The 17,135-nt window shown below is 60.4% G+C and overlaps 6 protein-coding genes across 6 annotated transcripts; 4 read left to right on the top strand and 2 right to left on the bottom strand.

The window, feature by feature from the left end:
• Window positions 1-395: 395 nt before the first annotated feature.
• On the top strand, window positions 396-2,131 carry A1Q1_04094 (uncharacterized protein; the record flags this gene model as incomplete). Its single annotated transcript, XM_014322471.1, has 2 exons — window positions 396-577; window positions 952-2,131. 2 exons carry the CDS (start codon window positions 396-398, stop codon window positions 2,129-2,131), a joined length of 1,362 nt encoding a protein of 453 aa, XP_014177946.1.
• Window positions 2,132-3,493: 1,362 nt separating this feature from the next.
• A1Q1_04095 (uncharacterized protein) lies at window positions 3,494-4,893 on the top strand (the record flags this gene model as incomplete). The annotated part of the gene is made up of 3 exons (XM_014322472.1): window positions 3,494-3,648; window positions 3,701-4,186; window positions 4,320-4,893. The coding sequence occupies 3 exons, from the start codon at window positions 3,494-3,496 to the stop codon at window positions 4,891-4,893; spliced, it is 1,215 nt and encodes a 404-aa protein (XP_014177947.1).
• Window positions 4,894-5,077: 184 nt separating this feature from the next.
• On the bottom strand, window positions 5,078-7,796 carry A1Q1_04096 (uncharacterized protein; the record flags this gene model as incomplete). The annotated part of the gene is made up of 2 exons (XM_014322473.1): window positions 5,078-6,206; window positions 6,265-7,796. The coding sequence occupies 2 exons, from the start codon at window positions 7,794-7,796 to the stop codon at window positions 5,078-5,080; spliced, it is 2,661 nt and encodes an 886-aa protein (XP_014177948.1).
• Window positions 7,797-9,648: 1,852 nt separating this feature from the next.
• Window positions 9,649-12,428, top strand: A1Q1_04097 (uncharacterized protein; the record flags this gene model as incomplete). The annotated part of the gene is made up of 6 exons (XM_014322474.1): window positions 9,649-9,710; window positions 9,816-10,385; window positions 10,445-10,705; window positions 10,748-11,914; window positions 11,967-12,316; window positions 12,379-12,428. The coding sequence occupies 6 exons, from the start codon at window positions 9,649-9,651 to the stop codon at window positions 12,426-12,428; spliced, it is 2,460 nt and encodes an 819-aa protein (XP_014177949.1).
• A 588-nt stretch (window positions 12,429-13,016) lies between these two features.
• A1Q1_04098 (uncharacterized protein) lies at window positions 13,017-14,462 on the top strand (the record flags this gene model as incomplete). Its single annotated transcript, XM_014322475.1, has 2 exons — window positions 13,017-13,173; window positions 13,393-14,462. 2 exons carry the CDS (start codon window positions 13,017-13,019, stop codon window positions 14,460-14,462), a joined length of 1,227 nt encoding a protein of 408 aa, XP_014177950.1.
• Window positions 14,463-14,818: 356 nt separating this feature from the next.
• Window positions 14,819-16,985, bottom strand: A1Q1_04099 (uncharacterized protein; the record flags this gene model as incomplete). Its single annotated transcript, XM_014322476.1, has 5 exons — window positions 14,819-15,977; window positions 16,041-16,304; window positions 16,373-16,433; window positions 16,493-16,563; window positions 16,687-16,985. 5 exons carry the CDS (start codon window positions 16,983-16,985, stop codon window positions 14,819-14,821), a joined length of 1,854 nt encoding a protein of 617 aa, XP_014177951.1.
• Window positions 16,986-17,135: the final 150 nt, after the last annotated feature.

The raw sequence follows: 17,135 nt of genomic DNA on the forward strand, positions 1-17,135 counted from the left end.
TGGTTTTGAAATGGTCACCGCAGAAGGTCAGAAAAACCACGTGCGTGCCTGGGAAAAGGTCAGATAACGGCGAGTTGCCGCAAGCGAGAGAGGCGAGACTGGGCGAGCATACCGTCATCAGCCGTCCAACATCTGACCTTTTCGTCGGCCCGGTCCTGGATCGGTCCTGGAATACCTGGATACCTCGCCCGCACCACCGCGTCCGCCGAGGTCGACAGTCTCCCCCAGCCCCTCCCACCCCCAGGCAGGCAGCACATAAAAGAGATCATTCCAATCCAGCCCCCACATCTTCTTCTTTTCTCGCTGTCGCACCCCACCGAGCGTAAAGAGCCTCTCTCCCACTAAAACCGTCGACTCCACACTCCACAGCCCACCCAGCTCGCACATCGCCCACAATGCCCGCTACCGACGCCAACCTCTCGAGCCTTCTCGCGACCGGCAAGAAGCACGTCACCCCCGCCCTCACCCGTATCCACGACCACATCCTTGTCAAGGGACAGGGCACCAAGGTCTGGGACGAGGAGGGCAAGGAGTACATCGACTTCACCGCCGGTATCGGTGTCACGAACCTTGGCCAGTGAGTTTGCATTCCTCCCCGAAAATCTCCCATGCCGATCCGGAAAGCCTGGCTATGACGACGGTGAGCCTGGCAGCAGCCACGATTGTTTCACCGCCGATGACGACGGAATCGATGACGATACCGTACGGAAATCGGGGCAATCCTGCCGATTTTGTTTTGATGGCCAAGCGGCGGACGTCACCGCGTCACCGCTGCTCGTGCTCGCTTCCCTCGCCGCTCGGTGACTTCACGGCTCCACCGACTTTGGCATCCAGCCGCCGAGGTCCGAGCTCCGGTATGCGCACTGTCCCCGCGCGGCCGTGCCGAAGACCCCATTGCATTGCGCAGTTCTCCAGATCTACCGTGTAGGACCAGCACGCTGACATCTTCAGCTCTCACCCCGCCGTCACTGCCGCTGTCGTGAACCAGGCCCAGCAGATCTCCCACGTCCAGTGCTCGATCGCCTTCAATGTTCCCTACCTCCAGCTCGTTGAGGAGCTCCTCCCCCTCATGCCCGACCCCAGCCTCGACTGCTTCTACTTCTGGAACTCGGGTTCCGAGGCCATCGAGATGGTCCTCAAGCTCGTCAAGCGCGCCACTGGCCGCCCCAACGTCATCTGCATGCAGGGCTCGTACCACGGCCGCACCAACGGTGCCGCCGGTCTGACCAAGTCCAAGACCGTCTACACCATGGGCACTGGCGTCACCATGCCCGGTGTCTACGCCACTCCCTTCCCCTACTGGCACGCCCTCGGTGTCTCCCCCGACACCCCCGAGGAGGAGCTCGTTAACATGGCCAAGTTCCAGCTTGAGCTCCTTGTCAAGACCCAGGTCCAGCCCGGCGACGTTGCCGCCATCTTCTGTGAGCCCGTCATCGGTGAGGGTGGTTACGTGCCCGCCCCCTCGTCGTGGCTCATGTACCTGCGCGAGTTCTGTGACAAGCACGGTATTCTCCTCGTCATCGACGAGGTCCAGTCCGGCTTCGGTCGTACCGGAAAGATGTTCAACTCGGAGTACACCCCCGGCTTCCGCCCCGACGTCATGACCTTCGCCAAGGGTCTCGCCAACGGCTACCCTCTCTCTGGTGTCGTCTCGCGTCGCGAGATCATGGAGAAGCAGGAGCCCGGAACCATCGGCGGTACCTACGCCGGTAACGCTGTCTCGTGCGCTGCCGCCGTCGCCGTCGCCGAGGTCTTCCGCACCCAGCCCATTCTCGAGAACGTCAACGCCCGCTCCAAGCAGCTCTTCGACGCCCTCCACGCCCTCCAGGCCAACCCCAAGACTGGCTCCCTCATCGCCGACGTCCGCGGCAAGGGTCTCATGGTCGCCGTCGAGTTCCGCTCGCGCGCCGACTCCCTCACCCACAAGGGTGTTGCCGAGCCCTCCAAGATCCCTGAGAACATTGGCAAGCGCGTCCAGAAGATCTGCCACGACAACGGCATCTTCATCCTCACCACCTCGTGCTTCGACACCATGCGCTTCATCCCCCCTCTCGTCGTCACCGAGGAGGAGATGCAGAAGGCCATCGACGTCTTCTCCAAGGCCGTCGAGGAGGTCGCCCGCGAGGGATAAGCAGCTACGCAATGCTTTAGAGAAGTCAACAATCAAAATCATTGCACAACCATCATTTCAATACCAAGCTTAAGGGCCCCTTCATGTACTTTCTGTATGCATAATTCAGCTTCGCCGTATCTTTTTTCCGCTTCACGTGATCGGAACTCCGTTCTGCACTAGTGCTGATACTGCCGATTATCAGTGAGATCTCGATTCAAGGGCATCAGCCGATCTCTGCACTAATCTCGTCTAGCGCGGCAGCTTGTGGCCTTCCGTTGGTATCAGACTGCGAGAAGACCATGCGATGACAGCTGCGCAGGTGGCCATCGCACCTGCATGCCTGTGCGCCCTGCAATTGGCATCGGCGGTGCGCAAGTACTTGTCTGACGGCATGCTTGTCGTTACGGCTGGTGCTGAGTGTCTTTGCAAGAGGCGCGGTCAGCAGGTGGATGTGTAAGCGAGCTCTTGGAGGGCATATCAGACCACTCGCCAGGCCCCATCACGTCCGATGCAGTGGTTGGTCAGGCCCCGAGTCGCGCGGAGAGTCTCTGGTCCATTGCCCCCGTTCCACGCGAGCTCCTCGGGGCCGCGCGGAGTTGAGAACGTGCAGAATGGCACAAAGAATGGCCAGAAAGGGCCGCGACTCCGGAGGCGTCTTGGACGGATACATGGGCCCTGGATACCTGGGCATCCTCGGGTCTGGAGAGGCGGACGGTGAGTGTGGCGCTCCGCGACCCCAGCCACAGTACTGCAATCGCCGTCTGCGCTTTGCGCTCTGGTCTGTGGTCTCTGCATTGAATGCTCTGCAGGCTCTTAGGCTCTTTACGCCGCGGTAGTCAATCCTCTGACCTGTCGTGCGCTCGTGACCTGCGATGCGGGACAGATCCCTGTTTGCCGGCATGCTGGAAGCGAGCAATGCTGGGCAGGGACACCAATCCGTGCACGGGATTGTTGGCCACAGAGGGTTGCCCGCACTGTCTGCCCCGCCCCCCCTCGTTGCTGCTTTTATTCAAGAGTCTGTGCTCTGTGGCTGCAAACGGGGCTTTCGTGAACCTGTGAGAGGGAGACAAGCCTTGATCGTCGCGGCACGCGTATCTGCCTTATGTTATCGCTCCATCGCTTCATCTTAAACGTACCCTCTCACCAGCGTGCTCTCGGAAGAGGACTTGAGCTCTTGAGCTGTTTAACGCCCACGACCCCACGGCACCTCTCTCCTTCCCCCCCTCCCTCGCCGTCGCCTTCCCTAATCGCTGGCAACTTGTGAACTCTCAACGCCCCAATCCTTCTCCTCGTCGTCGTGTCTCCAGTCAAAGTCACCACGCCGTCTCTCGTGGCGACCCCCGACACACCACTCAAATACGCTCATCACACTTGAACACAATGTCCTCGCCCGCTTGGATGTCCCAGGTCCCGCTACTGCCCCGAGTCCCTCTACCGACCATGACGACTCGGAGATGGCGGTACGCGCTCGTCGTCGGCGCCGTGATAACGGGCATCGTGCTGATCCTCGATGCCGCGACAGTCTTCAGCGAGCAGTAAGTGTGGCTCCTCACTGGCCCCTTCTCTTTCCCTGTCACTGACATGTAGACCCCTCACGAAGCAGTACTACACCTCGGCCAAGGAGCTCCTCACTCCCTGCCCGGAGTGGTGCGAGGTCGACCCCTTCCGCCAACCTGGCATGCTGCACTGGTCCCCAAGTGGTGCCGACAACGAAACACGATGGCTCCCCTTCCCCTCGGCCGACTACGAGTGGGACGCGCAGGCCCCTTCTTCCGATCTTCCGCATACGGACGAGATCCCCGCTCAGGCCTGGCTCGCCGCGCCGAAACAGTACACTGCCCTCCTTGAGCGCTTCAAGCCGACCACAGAGGGAGAATGGCAGGACTGGACCCCTCCCCGTGATCTGAACTGGCTCCGAAATCGGACCGTGATCTTGATCGGCTCCTCGCACGACCGGAACAACAACGATCAGATGTGCGAGATCATTGGCGGGAAGAAGGGCAGCTGGGGCGGACACTCGGGCGGATACTGTTATCACGAGGGGTTGGATCTGCTCGTCGCGAATTGGTTCCTGTGAGTGTGGCTCACCGGCTGCGTGTGGTCGAGTGCGCACCAGTGTTTGGCAAGTGTGGCCATGCCTTCTCCCATGACCACTTGGACACCCCTGAGTCCTGCGCTGCCCTCCTTTAGGCACCGCTGACACCAGCTACGGCATGATCGACTCTGACGACGGTTGGCCGCACGGCGAGGAGCACCCGTTCCCGTTCGAGGACCGCTTCGAGAAGATTATGATCCCCCAAATGACTAAGCTCGGGTACGAGAAGCGCGTGCCCGACCTCGTCATTGCCTCGAGCCTGTTTTGGGACGAAAAGTTCCTCGACGAGCGTGGACGGGACAAGACTGTCGACCGTAAGAGCGCGCACGGGTTTTGGTGGAATGAGCTAGCCTGGTTCCGCGGCCGCGTTAGGAAGCTTGTCGAGACTGTCCGTGAGATGTGGCCGCACACGCCCGTCATGTTTAGGACAAGACAGCTCCGCTCTAGTGTGGACAACTTCCACCTCCTCACCATCTTCCAGCTCGACCAGGGGCTGCGGGCACTGGGCAAGGAGCTCGGTGTCAGGCTCTTCACCTGGGGTGATAAACTCGAAGGCTACAATGTCTATTATGATAATGATCAGCACTTTGCCAAGGGACCGAACACGTACCTCTTTGGCGACATGCTCCTGTTCTACCTCCATCGCGCTGTCACGCCGGGATGTTGGCAGTGTCAGAAGGAGTAAGCGGGAAAGTGTGGAGTGTGGATCAGGTACGTAAGAGAGTTGTTGCTCAGTGTTTCGGTTACCCATTGGGCACATGCATGTTTGTCACATTTAGGGTTACATGGGTCCAGGTTTCGGACGAAGTACAACAAATTCCTGGTCCTGGTACGATTCATCTTACGGGAATTGCGGGGGGCATCATAATCTACTGTCGAGGGCGTTGAGACTGCTGGGAGGGTGACGCCTGGCTGTCTGCGGGGCGTTTCAGCGCGGGGGAAGCTCCGCCGATACTCTGCCGCGCAACCTCCTTGTAGCGCTGATTGCGTTCACGGAGTTTCGTGATCGTAGCGTGTTGCTGGTCGATCTTGGCCTGGGCGGTGGTGCGCAGCGATTCGAACTGTTGCTTATAATCTTGCACCTCGCTCTCGGACTCCTTCAGCTGCTTCTCAAGCTCGATCGCCCTGAGCTGCGCCCGACGCTCGGCTTGCGCCTTGCTTTCTGCATGCTCCTTATCTGCCTGCGCCATCCGTTCCGCCTGCTGCAGCCGGCGCTCGAGTTCGGCCATCCTCGCCTCCGCCCCGTTGTCTGCCGGTGCCGGTGGGCGGTCAGCTTTGAGCCGGCCCTCTAGCTCGGCGATTTTCGCCTGAGCATGCATTTCCACGCCTCGCAGCTTGATCTCTAGCGCTGCCGAGCGGGAGTCCGCTTGCCGGGCCAGCTCCTCCAGCGCTGCGTTCTTTTCTGCCGTTTCCCTCCACTTCTCCGCCTCCGTCTTCATGACCTTGATTGCAGTCTCGCGGTCGTGTTGCAACTCCTTGACGCGCTTCTCAAGTTCGGCGACCTTGGCGTCCTTGTTGCTCGACTCGGACATCAGAGCGTTGTTCTCCTGCTGCAGCTGTTGGATCTGCTGTTGCTGCGCCGCTGCGTTGCTGCTCTGCATCCAGACCTGCTTCTGACGGTTGAGCTCGTCGTTTTGCCGCTTCAGCGTTTCGAAACCGTTCATAATGGTCAAGGTGTGCTTGCGGTTTTCGTTGAATCTGCGCTCGAGATCTTGATATGCTGTTTGAGCAGACTGCAGCTGACTCGTCCGGCTGTTGAAATTGACTATGCTTGTTTGATACAGTTCCTTGAACCTGTCTCTCTCTTCGCGCGCCTTGATGAGCTGATTGCTGACAGCGGTCAACCGGGCCTGCCATTGCTGATTCGCTTGTTGGCCGAGTAGCTGCGAGAGTGCAGCTGAGTTGTTCTCTGCGACCGACTTCCACTGATCTCGCTGTCGCTCCGCTTCCCTCAGAGCCGCTTCCAACGGCGCAACCAGATTTTGGCGAACGTCCTGGCTATCAGGTCAGCACACCGCCCTTAACATGATTTGCCCCTCGCACGAAGATCACTCACAAAAGGCCCTGTGTCCACGCCCCCAGCCTGTTCTCCATACCGCTCACGCTCACCAGTGCCGAGCTGACGGCAGAATTAGATACTGTCGCAGGCGCAGTTGTCGTTCCCTGGCCGACCCGATGTAATGGCGCCTGCACAGATGGGACGACAGAGGGTGGTACGGCCGGACCATAATGTTGCGGTGCAGCTTGTACGATCACAGGTGACTGAGACTGTAGCGTCGACGCATGCGAAACTCCAGGCGACTCCTGAAAGGCAGTGATCGGCGACTGAACCTGTTGGGCAACCTGCGGGACAACCGGTGACTGCTGTTGCTGTGCAACATAAGCGGATGAATGCGGGTCGTGAAGTTGGGGAGACTGCGTCTGTTGCAAGGTGGGAACCGTGTTTCCCGAATTGGTCGAAGGCTGTTCTCCGATGTTCGTTATATCGGCAGCGGGGACGGCCGGCCACGCTTGCTGCTGCGCAAGTTGCGCCAGCTGCACCTGCTGAGCTTGTGCTTGCTGTTGAGCCAGGTCTGCTGAGTCTGCTGACTCGTTGGGGATAGGCTGAGCGATCACGGCCGAGGACTGAGAGGTCGTCGCGGTGGAGGCAGCGGTCGTTTGCTGTTGTGCCGGAACGACGTTCGTTAAGACGTATGCCTTGAAGTTGTCCATCATTGCCTTGCTGCCGAGAACCTTCCTCTTGATGTCCTCGGGCAGGGCCTCAAATGATCTGATGGCAACCCTTCGAGAGTCCGGAGGGAAGGACTGGATGAGTGGCAGTAAGGGCGAGGGACCGCCTACCAGAGCTGGCTGAGAGGGATCCGATGATCCGGCAGTGGGGAGAGACGCGGTGGCTTCGGCAGTGGTTGTGTTTTCGGGAACCTCTGGCTCAGCGACATTCGTCACGGGCACGTCTGGCAGCGAGAGTTCAAGCTGATCTTCGACAGCAGCACTTGGAGAATCCTCCGCTAAGTTATCGAGCGTAGGAGGAGCGGGACCTGCGGCTGGTTGGACCGTTGAAGAGGAAGGCGCCGGAGCCGAGGAGGATGCAAGAGGCGGCCGGCGTCGTTGCTGGGTCGGCGCAGTCTCCTGTATAAACTCGACCGAGTCAGGCGATGAATGGCGTTGATCTGCTTTCAAGTCCTGCAGCTCGTCCATTTCCAGCACCTCAGTTGTCGGAGAGCTCGCAGGCGCTGGTTGGGTGCGTTCGACGGAATCAAGAGCTCTGTCGACACTCCATGACGGTGCTGATTGGGTTATGGTGTCGAGGCGGGGCGCGCTTTCGAGAGCGGGGAAGGCGCGGGCGGCCTGTCCATTTTGGGACACCGCATCTTCGGGTTGAGTCACCTGCTGCGCCGTGCTACTCCGAGAGCCAGCCGGAGATTGGGCTCGAGACGAAGTGGGAGACTTACTGCCTCCCTTATCTCTGAGGGCTGCCGCTCTCGCTCGTTGGAGGAAGGACTCCCTGGTGATACCAGGGGTGCTTGACGGCGCGGACGGTGGTGAGGTGGTCGTAGAAGGTGCCGAGACCTGGGATTGGGATGCCATTGTTGAGCGTCACCAGACAGTGACTTTTGAGGAGGGCCCTTCTACGACGCGCGAATCGGCATGGGCGGGGCAGCAATGGGTTGCGGTGGGCAGGTGTGTTGGTGGTGTGACACTCGACGAGTTGTTGTTCATTAAACTCCCCAGGACGGTCGCAGGCACAGAGGGCGCAGAAACGGTCGCGTGGTGGAGGCACGGTGGCGACGGAGGCAACCTCGCGTGAGCTTGATGCAGACTGGTCACGTGAGCTGCTCATACTCTATGGAACAAAACCCACGCGCAACAGAGTGCAGACATGCATGGCAAGCTGCAGAGCAAGAGAATGAGCCGGGAGGTCTGGTCAAGCAACCAGCTAGACATGTTGTCCGTTTTGCACTTCGCAAGTTCGACGAAAACAACTATCACAAGTGCTTAACGTAGTGAAGCAACGATGAACCCCTTGACATCAGTCAGCCCTGGCCGTATTGCCCTTCCTACACCGTGTCTGCACGGATACAAGGTCGCTTGGGAGAAAGCTCCGGACAGACCGACAGAAGCAGTGGATATCAACCGCAGTGATTGTGATATAAGTCTGTGCTACGTGGAAGACCATTGAACAGCGCACGCTTAGTAGCCGATGGGAGGAGATCGGCGAATAGAACGGTGAACCCGACCCAGGGACTGATAGCAGACCAGGCAGTAGTTGAGCTCGTGGTCTCGCAGGCTTTCTCGAACACGTCGACATCACGCGGGGGTGCAGGACTGCCCCCAAAGCCCTCAGCCGCGTCACTTCACTGATTGTATAAGTCTGTAGCAGGGTTGAGAGGCATTGTGTCGCAAGCGGGTGTTGGTAACGATGCTGATCGGGGCTGATGGCAACCTCCATCGGTGTGGTCGGGTTTTGCCATGGCGGATGTCGTCGTTCGGTGATCCTTCCCCAGAAGCTCTCCACCACTCACATGACCTTGACCATTCCTTAAGATGCAATAGGGAGCTCACAGGGGCAACTTCTCCGAGTATTGCTGGAGTGCTGCGTGGGTTTGCTGAATTCTTCAAGCGACATCTGAGAACGTGGGTGTCACTAGTTCGCTTTTCAGCGTGGATGCTCATGGCGAACGATACTCCTCCGATAAGAGCTGCAGCACATACTCATTTCGATCTCATCGGCAGGCTTCAAGCTGACATACACTGAATGAAAGGTTGACTATGCATAACCGAGATCCGGCCTGGGCACAGAGGGAAGACAGAACATCGCTTTGACCCAAGGCACGTGATCGCCGCACTGTTGCATCATGTCGAAGGTGATCGACATGTTCCTTCTATCGATCTCTCAACCTCCTGCCGCGTCGTCGACTGGAATAACCCCGACACTCCTAACCAGCATTTAAGCGCATACGGGCAATCGCAATGAAGGGCCTCCCACTGGCTGCGCGCGAGATCGCATGGGTCGTGGAGGTCAAGTCCGCCACCCACGTTCTCAACGTTCCGCTCAAGATTGACAGACACGTTCGCACGTTCCTAGCAACAACATATCGTCCAGCCTATCTTAGTGTCCCCAAACGACTGTACCACACTTGGCCTCCCAGCGTGACTGGCTTTGCCGTGCGCTGCATGCAGGGCACTCTCCCAGCAGGAATACGCGCCGAACGCGCGGGTAGGCACCGCATGCCAGCATGCTGGGTAGTCCGCCGCGCGCGCCGCGCCGCGTAGTCTGAAATGGCACGGCTACTTAGGTGGCACTTTGAGCCGATCACTACTGATTAAAGTCGTGCACCCCCTCGCTCCTGGCTGCCTGATCCCCACCACTTTCAACAATCGAGCTCTCCCCAGCTCATTGCACTGCTCGCCCCTCTAGCCTCAACAGCTGTCCCTCGCCATGCTCAAGATACAGCAGGTCGCGCTCGTCGCGTCGGGCTGCACCCTTATCGCCGGCCTACGGTGAGCTCACGAGTGATAGCCCCCACTGACCCCTAGACCACTGAAGACGCTGCTCTCGACGCACGTCCAGGTCTCGCCTGCCATGCTTGGCTGGTCGATCTTCAGTCTCGCCTCGTCTCTGATCGTGCTCGGGCTTGCCCCCGCGATCAAGACGCCGTTGATCTTCATGTGGAACTGCTTCTTCAAGCCCTTCACTAAGAAGTCGGGCGAGGGCGACCAGAAGGACCACCTGAACGCATTCTACGCCGGCCAAGCGTCTGTGTATGACACGACCCGTGTTCACCTTCTCAAGGGCCGTGAAACCATGCTGAGCCTCCTGGCGGCCCACCTGAAGGCCCAGCCTGTCCCCCTCGCCAAGCACGATGCGCCCCGCAAGCCTCGCATCTGGGTCGACATCGGCGGTGGCACCGGCTGGAACATCGAGAAGATGGACGAGTACCTCCCGATCACTTACTGGGATGCCGTCTACCTCATTGACCTCTGCGAGCCCCTCCTCGAGATCGCCAAGGCGAGGTTCAAGGCCAAGGGCTGGAACAACGTTCACGTCTTGTGCCAGGACGCCTCGACCTTTGTGCTTCCCGAGTGGGAGGATGGCACCCTCGACCCCCGCGGCAGCATTACCGCCATCACCCTGTCCTACTCTTTGTCAATGGTAGGTACACAGCTTCACAACGAGTGGGCAGCTGACATCACAGATCCCTCCGTTCTACCAGCTCCTCGACCGCTGTGACCAGGTGCTTTGCCCCAGAGTCCGGCCTCCTCGGCGTCGTTGACTTTTACACCTCGCGTGACCTCGGCGTCAAGGAGCGCGCTATCGGCACCCAGTCGAAGAGCATGTCATGGTTCGCCAAGTGGTTCTGGGAGTGCTGGTTCGAGTTTGACAACGTGCACCTGCACGGCTCGCGCCGCGACTACCTCGAGTACAAGATGGGCACGATCAAGACGTATAACGCTCGCAACAACTTCCTGAACTCTTGGTTCATCCAGATCCCCTAGTATGTCTCCCGCTGAGAGTCGCGACATTAGCTGACCTGCAGCTACATCTTCCTCGGCTGCTCTCGCCAGCGTGACGCCACGAACGCGTCTCGGGCATTCGAGATGGAGGCGGGCAACCGCCTTGGCCAGGGCAAGGGCGGTCTCATGACGCCTACCTCGCCGTTCCGTTCCCCGCAGTACAGCCCTACCAAGATGGGCTCTATTCCTGACCTGACTATCGGCCCTGCTGCTCTCGAGCGTGCCAAGGCTGTCGATATCGAGCGTGGTGTTGACGACCGCGAGCTCACCCAGACCCTGTACGAGGCTGGCGCCCCGCTCAGTCCCTTCCACTACCAGCTGCGCAAGGCGTGGCGTGTCCCGTACCTCGAGGAGCAGATCCACAAGGAGTTCCGCACGCACATCTACGGATGGACTTGGGAGGACCCTGCCGTCGATGTCGAGAAGCTCGGTATCAACAAGGACGACCACGTGCTCGCCATCACGTCTGCTGGCGACAATGTGCTGCACTACGCTCTCGCGGCCAAGTGTGAGCGCATCCACGCCGTCGACATGAACCCGTGCCAGGGCCACATCCTCGAGCTCAAGCTTGCCGCGATCCAGACGCTCGAGTACGCCGACTTCTGGCAGATCTTCGGCGAGGGCGCGCACGAGCGCTTTGACGAGATCCTGACCTCCAAGCTGTCCCCGTTCCTCTCCTCGCACGCCTACGCCTACTGGAAGACGCACGCGGACCAGTTCAGCAAGAACTTCTACTTCTGCGGCTACTCTGGCTTTGCCCTGCGCGTCGCCCAGGCTGCATTCTGGATCGCTGGCGTCAGCGGCGACGTCAAGCGCCTCTGCTACGCCAACAGCACCGACGAGCAGGAGCGGATCTGGGAGAAGCGCCTGCGTCCCGTGTTCCTCAACCAGGTCATGCTCAAAGGCTTCCTCGGCAACCCGGCTTTCAACTGGCATGCCCTCGGCGTTCCCCGTAACCAGATGAACTGCTTCCTTGAGGACGGCTCTGTCGCCGACTTTGTCAAGGCTACCCTCAACCCGGTCCCCTCCCTCGCCCGCCTCAAGGACGACAACTATTTCTACTTCCTCTGCCTGAACGGAAAGTACATCCGCTCCTCGTGCCCCGCGTACCTGAAGCCCGAGGGCTTCAAGGCGCTTCGCGACGCCAAGGTCAACAACGCCTTCAAGCTGCACACGGACACGATCCTGAAGTGAGTAACCTCGTTCTCTCGCTGCGTCTTTGTCCTCATTAGCTAACCGCAGCGTCCTCCGCGGCCTCGGCGACGAGTCCCTCACCAAGGTCATCGTCATGGACAGCATGGACTGGTTCGATCGCATTCCGCCCTCCACGCCTCTGCCGCCGGCGGGCTCGACCGCGCTCGACTCGACGGTGGACACGCCCGAGGCAGCGGTCGAGCACCTTCGCTCCGAGCTCGACTTTGAGATCCTCGAGATGCGCCGCGTGCTCAAGGTCGGCGGACACGCTGTCTGGCGCTCAGCCTCCAAGTACCCGTGGTACAGGCAGCGGTTCGAGCTGGCTGGCTTCAAGGTCGAGCCGATTGACATTCGCGAGAACGGTCAGGCGATTGACCGCGTCAACATGTACGCGAGCTGTGAGTGTAATGGCGCCGAGATGGCCATCCTGCACCAACGGTGCTAGTATCTGCGGACATAGCTAATGATCAGTCTGGCGGGCAGAGAAGCTTGCCTAAAACCGTTAAGTAGATCTCCCACACCCGGAGATCATCATTATACCCATACCCAGTTCCGTAGGCCCGTAGGACGCAGGAAGTCGTGAATGCAAGCAGCAAACACAAGTATAAATAGGTCAGAACAGCCCTGGTTCCGTGTACGCCTACTCGGGCCAACTGGACGGTGGGACACACGTGTGATGTCATGGCCCATGGTTGGGTGGCTTTGGGCGCGGGGAATGACGGTGGAGGCCGTGTGGGGAGCCGATGGGCGAGAACGGCGCGTACCCCGAGATGGGCTCTGTCGTACGGTTACTTTGGGTCGAGATCTGGGATTTTCCAGCCCGGCATTTATCTCTCACTGCGTGTCGCTCATAAGACCACATCTCTTCTGGTCTGTCGAGCATCCCCCATCGCCTCTCTCTTGCCTCTTCTTCGCTCGATACGTCGCGAGCAGACAGCGACACAGCGACACGTCGGCACATCGACTCGTTGCCAGTTAACCGATTGGCCCTCCACCCTCCACCTGGTTCATTACCCCACAACAAACGCAACCGGGCATCTCCTCCCGACCCCTTCTGACTCTTCTCTGGAGTAAACAAACGAGCCCAACGTAGCAGAGATGGCCGAATTCGCCTCGTTCGAACACACCCCCACGCCCCGCGTCGACCCGGGCGAGAAGGACTTTGTCCGCGCCTACGAGCCCAAGGACCGCGACACGGTCGAGCAGCTCATCGGACAGAGCATCATGGAGGCGCAGGCGCAGGCTAATAACTGGGGTGAGTGTCGCTACCGAACGGCCGCAGACCGTGAGGGAGCTAGGAAGCTGAGAGGGCGCTGGTCATTGTGGGAATGAGAAGGGCGGGTGAGGTCCAGCTCTCGGAGGGAGGGAGGGCGACGAGATCATGGAAGGAGTGTGGGAGCTGGACTGCGACGCTAGCGTCGTTCCGGCTGGTATGCCTGGCATGCTGCCGCAATCGCTGGCTCGATCCACCTAGCTCCGTGCTCCGCCGTCTCCTCGTCGTTGGCAGCCAATCCTATCAGCTCTCAGCGGGTGGATCGGCGAGACCACTCCGATCCTCACCAGAGGAAGACTTTCAACGGCGGCGTCGACGGCGCAGCGCACCTCACCTTCACCCCCAGGCACCCCAGAAGGATCCCCCAGCTATGCTGTCTTCGGGCCAGAGCTAACCCCTCAGTCCTCTTCAAGCCCTCTACGATCCTAACCGTCCTCGTAGTCGGTGCAGTACTCGACTATGTAGTCGGCTTCACCCCCAAGCCTGGGGACAACCTCTCGCTGATCTCGCCCCTGATCGGCCCCTGTCTCGTCCTGATCCCAATCATGGGTTGGGTGGAATGGAAGCACCGCGGGTCCTTCCTGCCGATCCTGCGTCGGATCGTCGGTTCGCCCGACATCCGTGACCCCGGGGCTTATTACCAGGGTGGCCGGTCCAAGTGCCTCCTCTTCGAGCACGGCGGACAGGCGATTGGCGTCATCTGCCTCGACGCGAGACAGCCGGGAGAGAAGCTCGAGAGCGTGCTTGGTGACGGCACCCATGGCTCTCGGGGTCCTAAGCCTGCCGATCAGTCTTCTGCCACTAGCACGGCCACGAAGGGAAAGCCGGGCAAGGGCGAGGCCAAGCAGAGAAAGGCCGATGGCAAGAACGCAGGCAGCACCGACGCCGAAATCCGCCACCTCACCTGCGACCTGCAGTACCGCCACAACGGCGTTGGTACCGAGCTCATCGCCGCCGCGCTCGACCACGCTTTCGGGATCGCCGCTGACGGCACTTCGTCTGGCTCCACTGGCGTCCTGCGCGTTATTCTCTGCACGAACCCCTTCACGCGCGGCGGGGAGGAGGTCTGGGACAAGACCGGGTTCAAGGTCATCAAGACGCCCGATGCAAACTGGCGCAAGCCCGACGTGTACGGCATGGGCAAGTGGGAGGGGCGCTGGATGGGCATCCTGAAGCAGGACTGGGTCAAGAGGCGCGAGTACCTCTTCCGCGAGGGGCAGCCGCAGCAGAAGGAGACCACGGCTGTGGTAGAGGAGAAGAAGGATGAGTAAATGGTAGAAAGGAATATGGGGGCAAGGGATAAAGCCACAGTTCATCATCAATGCATTACAGTACAGGGATTCCTGCTCGTTATGGCACGTTCTAGGCAAGTCTGGTAGCAAGAAGGAGCACAAGCGCGGGGCGGCAGAGGTTCGCGCGCGCACATGTGGGAGAGAAAAGGAAGGAAAACAAGTGGGTAGTGAAGGCAAGCAGGAAGAAAGAGCAGAGTTAAAAAAGACAAGAAAAAAAAATATCCTGATCGTCCAGATGAAACAGTCTGATCTTTTGCGGCGTCCGGGGCGTCCAGTTGTGCGTCACAGTTCATGGCCCTCAACATCCGTCCGTGGCCGCTCAGATAGACCGCGGGTCACGGTCGTACTCGTACGGCCTGTAGGGCGAGCGGGGGCGGATTGGCGGGAGGGTCGGAGGCGGGCTGGACGTCATACCGTGCGGATGCGGGTGGTGGGGGTGGCCATGGGTATGGTGCGGGTGGGTAGTGCGGGTGGGGCGTTGGGGGCATGTGTGCGTGCGGAGCGTGGGCGTGCGGAGCATGAGGCGAGTGCGGGCGGTGGTGATGGTGGTCGTAGGGGTCGTGGTGGTCTGGCACAATGCGGGGAAGCCTTGGCAGAGCAAAGTCTGCCGGAGGCGGAGGGGCGGGGCGACCATGGCTCGATGGCGGGCGACCATGCCCCGACATAGGGCGGCCGTGGCTCGACAGCGGTCGTCCAGAATGCGACGATGGCGGCGGCGGCGGAGGATGGGCATAGTGTCCGTGGGGAGGAGGGCCGCCGCTCGAGTGAGGCGGCCCGCCGTGCGCCGGCCCAGGCATGGGAGGGAAGCCATCGTCGCCTGGGGCGAACTCGCGCCGTGGCTCCCATTCCCGACGATACATCCCAGGCGCGGTCACCGGGCGTCCCGAGTGAGACAGCGAAAACGCCGACAGGTCGGACGATGGCGACGAGAGCGAAAAGTCGAGCCGGGAGCTGATGTCCGTCAATGCAAACATCCCATCGTCACGCTCGCGGTACCGGTAGTCCCTGGGATCTCTCATATCGCGCGGATCGCGCGGGTCTCGCTCTCGTGGGTCGCGGGGCTCACCGCGGCCCTCGTGGCTCGTGCGCCGCATCTTGCGAATGTGCTCGTACTCCCGCGCGTCGTAGTCGTAGGGCCCCGGCCTTCCGGGCCAGATCAGCGATCTGCCGTGTGGTGGCGGATACGGGGGCGCAGACGATGGGCCGATGGACGGAGGCAGCGAGACGGCGTAACGTAGGTGTGGGGGTGGAGCTTGTTGCAGTGGCGTCGTACGCAAGCTCGGGCTTGCAGTACGTTGCTCTTGCTGCTGTCTCGCGGCACGCCGCCGGTTCGAGCCTTTGTGTCCAGACGCCTCAGTGCGCAGCTTGACCTTCAGGCCCTGCGTCGCCAGATGCCGGGTAAGGGCAGTCGACTCGTGCATGCCCTTGAACAGCTTCGGAGAAAACACCTCGAATAGCTCAGATATCGTATGCGTGATCTCAATGATACCGTCCCTGCACGCCGTCAGCTCCGCGCGCATGCTTAAGAGTGGATGGATGCAGGCGGGGAAGACTCACTGGGCCGTCTCGTACAGGGTGAACTTTAGGCGGAACACTCCAGGTAATCGAACGGACAGTTTGGCGAAGATGCACAGCGCTCCTGGCTTGCCATCGAGATGGCGTAGCCGCTCAGGGGTCTGGATCACTTCGCCGGCCGTTGCGTTCGCGCCCGTCGGCGTCTTGACGGTCGGATAGACATTCTCACCGGTCTTCGGGTCGGGGCTTTGCTCGGCGGCAACGAGGGAAGCGCGGATGAAGAATGATGTAGAGTCGAGGAGGTTGCTATTACTGGGGTTGGTCAGCGCTTGTTGCATGAGTGCTGGCATGCCGCATGCTGCGGCTATACTCACGGAAAATCGCCGTCCGAGGTGAGCTCAATCACGGGCGGCGGGTCGACGGGGCGTCGATCGTCTGCGACCTTAGTATACATGACCGGTGTGGAGAAACCGAAGCGGGGCAAGATGACGTACTGGTTTCGTTTTCTTCCTTGAACGAGCACAAGCGTGCGCGTTCCGGCTGCTGGACGACGACGAGCGCGAGACTGTAGAGTTGCATGTCAGCACCTACCTCGATGAAGAGATGGACCGGAGAAACGAGGAGCGACAAGCGTGAACCAGAACAATGGATGCTATGCCGTTGGACCCCGATGTGATCGTGTACTCACCTGGAGAGCTCTGCGCGGCGTGCCTCGCGGCGTTTACGCGTTTCCTCGTCTTCCTCCTGCGCCTCGTCCTCGTCGAGTTGCTTGACCGGGGGAGTCGAGGCACCGGGGTTCTTGTTGGCAAGATCTGTCTTACGTCGTGTCGTACGCGTTCGCGACTTGGAGGAAGACGGAGCCGGGGTCGGTGAACCCTCGTTGCTGGCGGCGAGGGTTGAAGGCCCAGGGCCAGCGGTGGCCGACGACGGCGAGGGCTGGGCCGATTTGGAGCCCGATGCCCTTGCGGGCTTTCCGCCGGAGCCCATGACAGCTGATGTCAGGTCAGCTGTCGGAGCCAGGGCCGGGCTGACGGCGATGGAGGGGATGGTGTCGGAGTAGTGAGGGAGAGTGGGTGATGTGGTGAGACGGTCGGGTCTGGGCCGGGGGGAGGACGGGGACGGGGATGGGCGGCGGCG

Source organism: Trichosporon asahii, assembly GCF_000293215.1.
Source record: "Trichosporon asahii var. asahii CBS 2479 unplaced genomic scaffold scaffold00070, whole genome shotgun sequence".
NCBI lineage: Eukaryota > Fungi > Basidiomycota > Tremellomycetes > Trichosporonales > Trichosporonaceae > Trichosporon > Trichosporon asahii.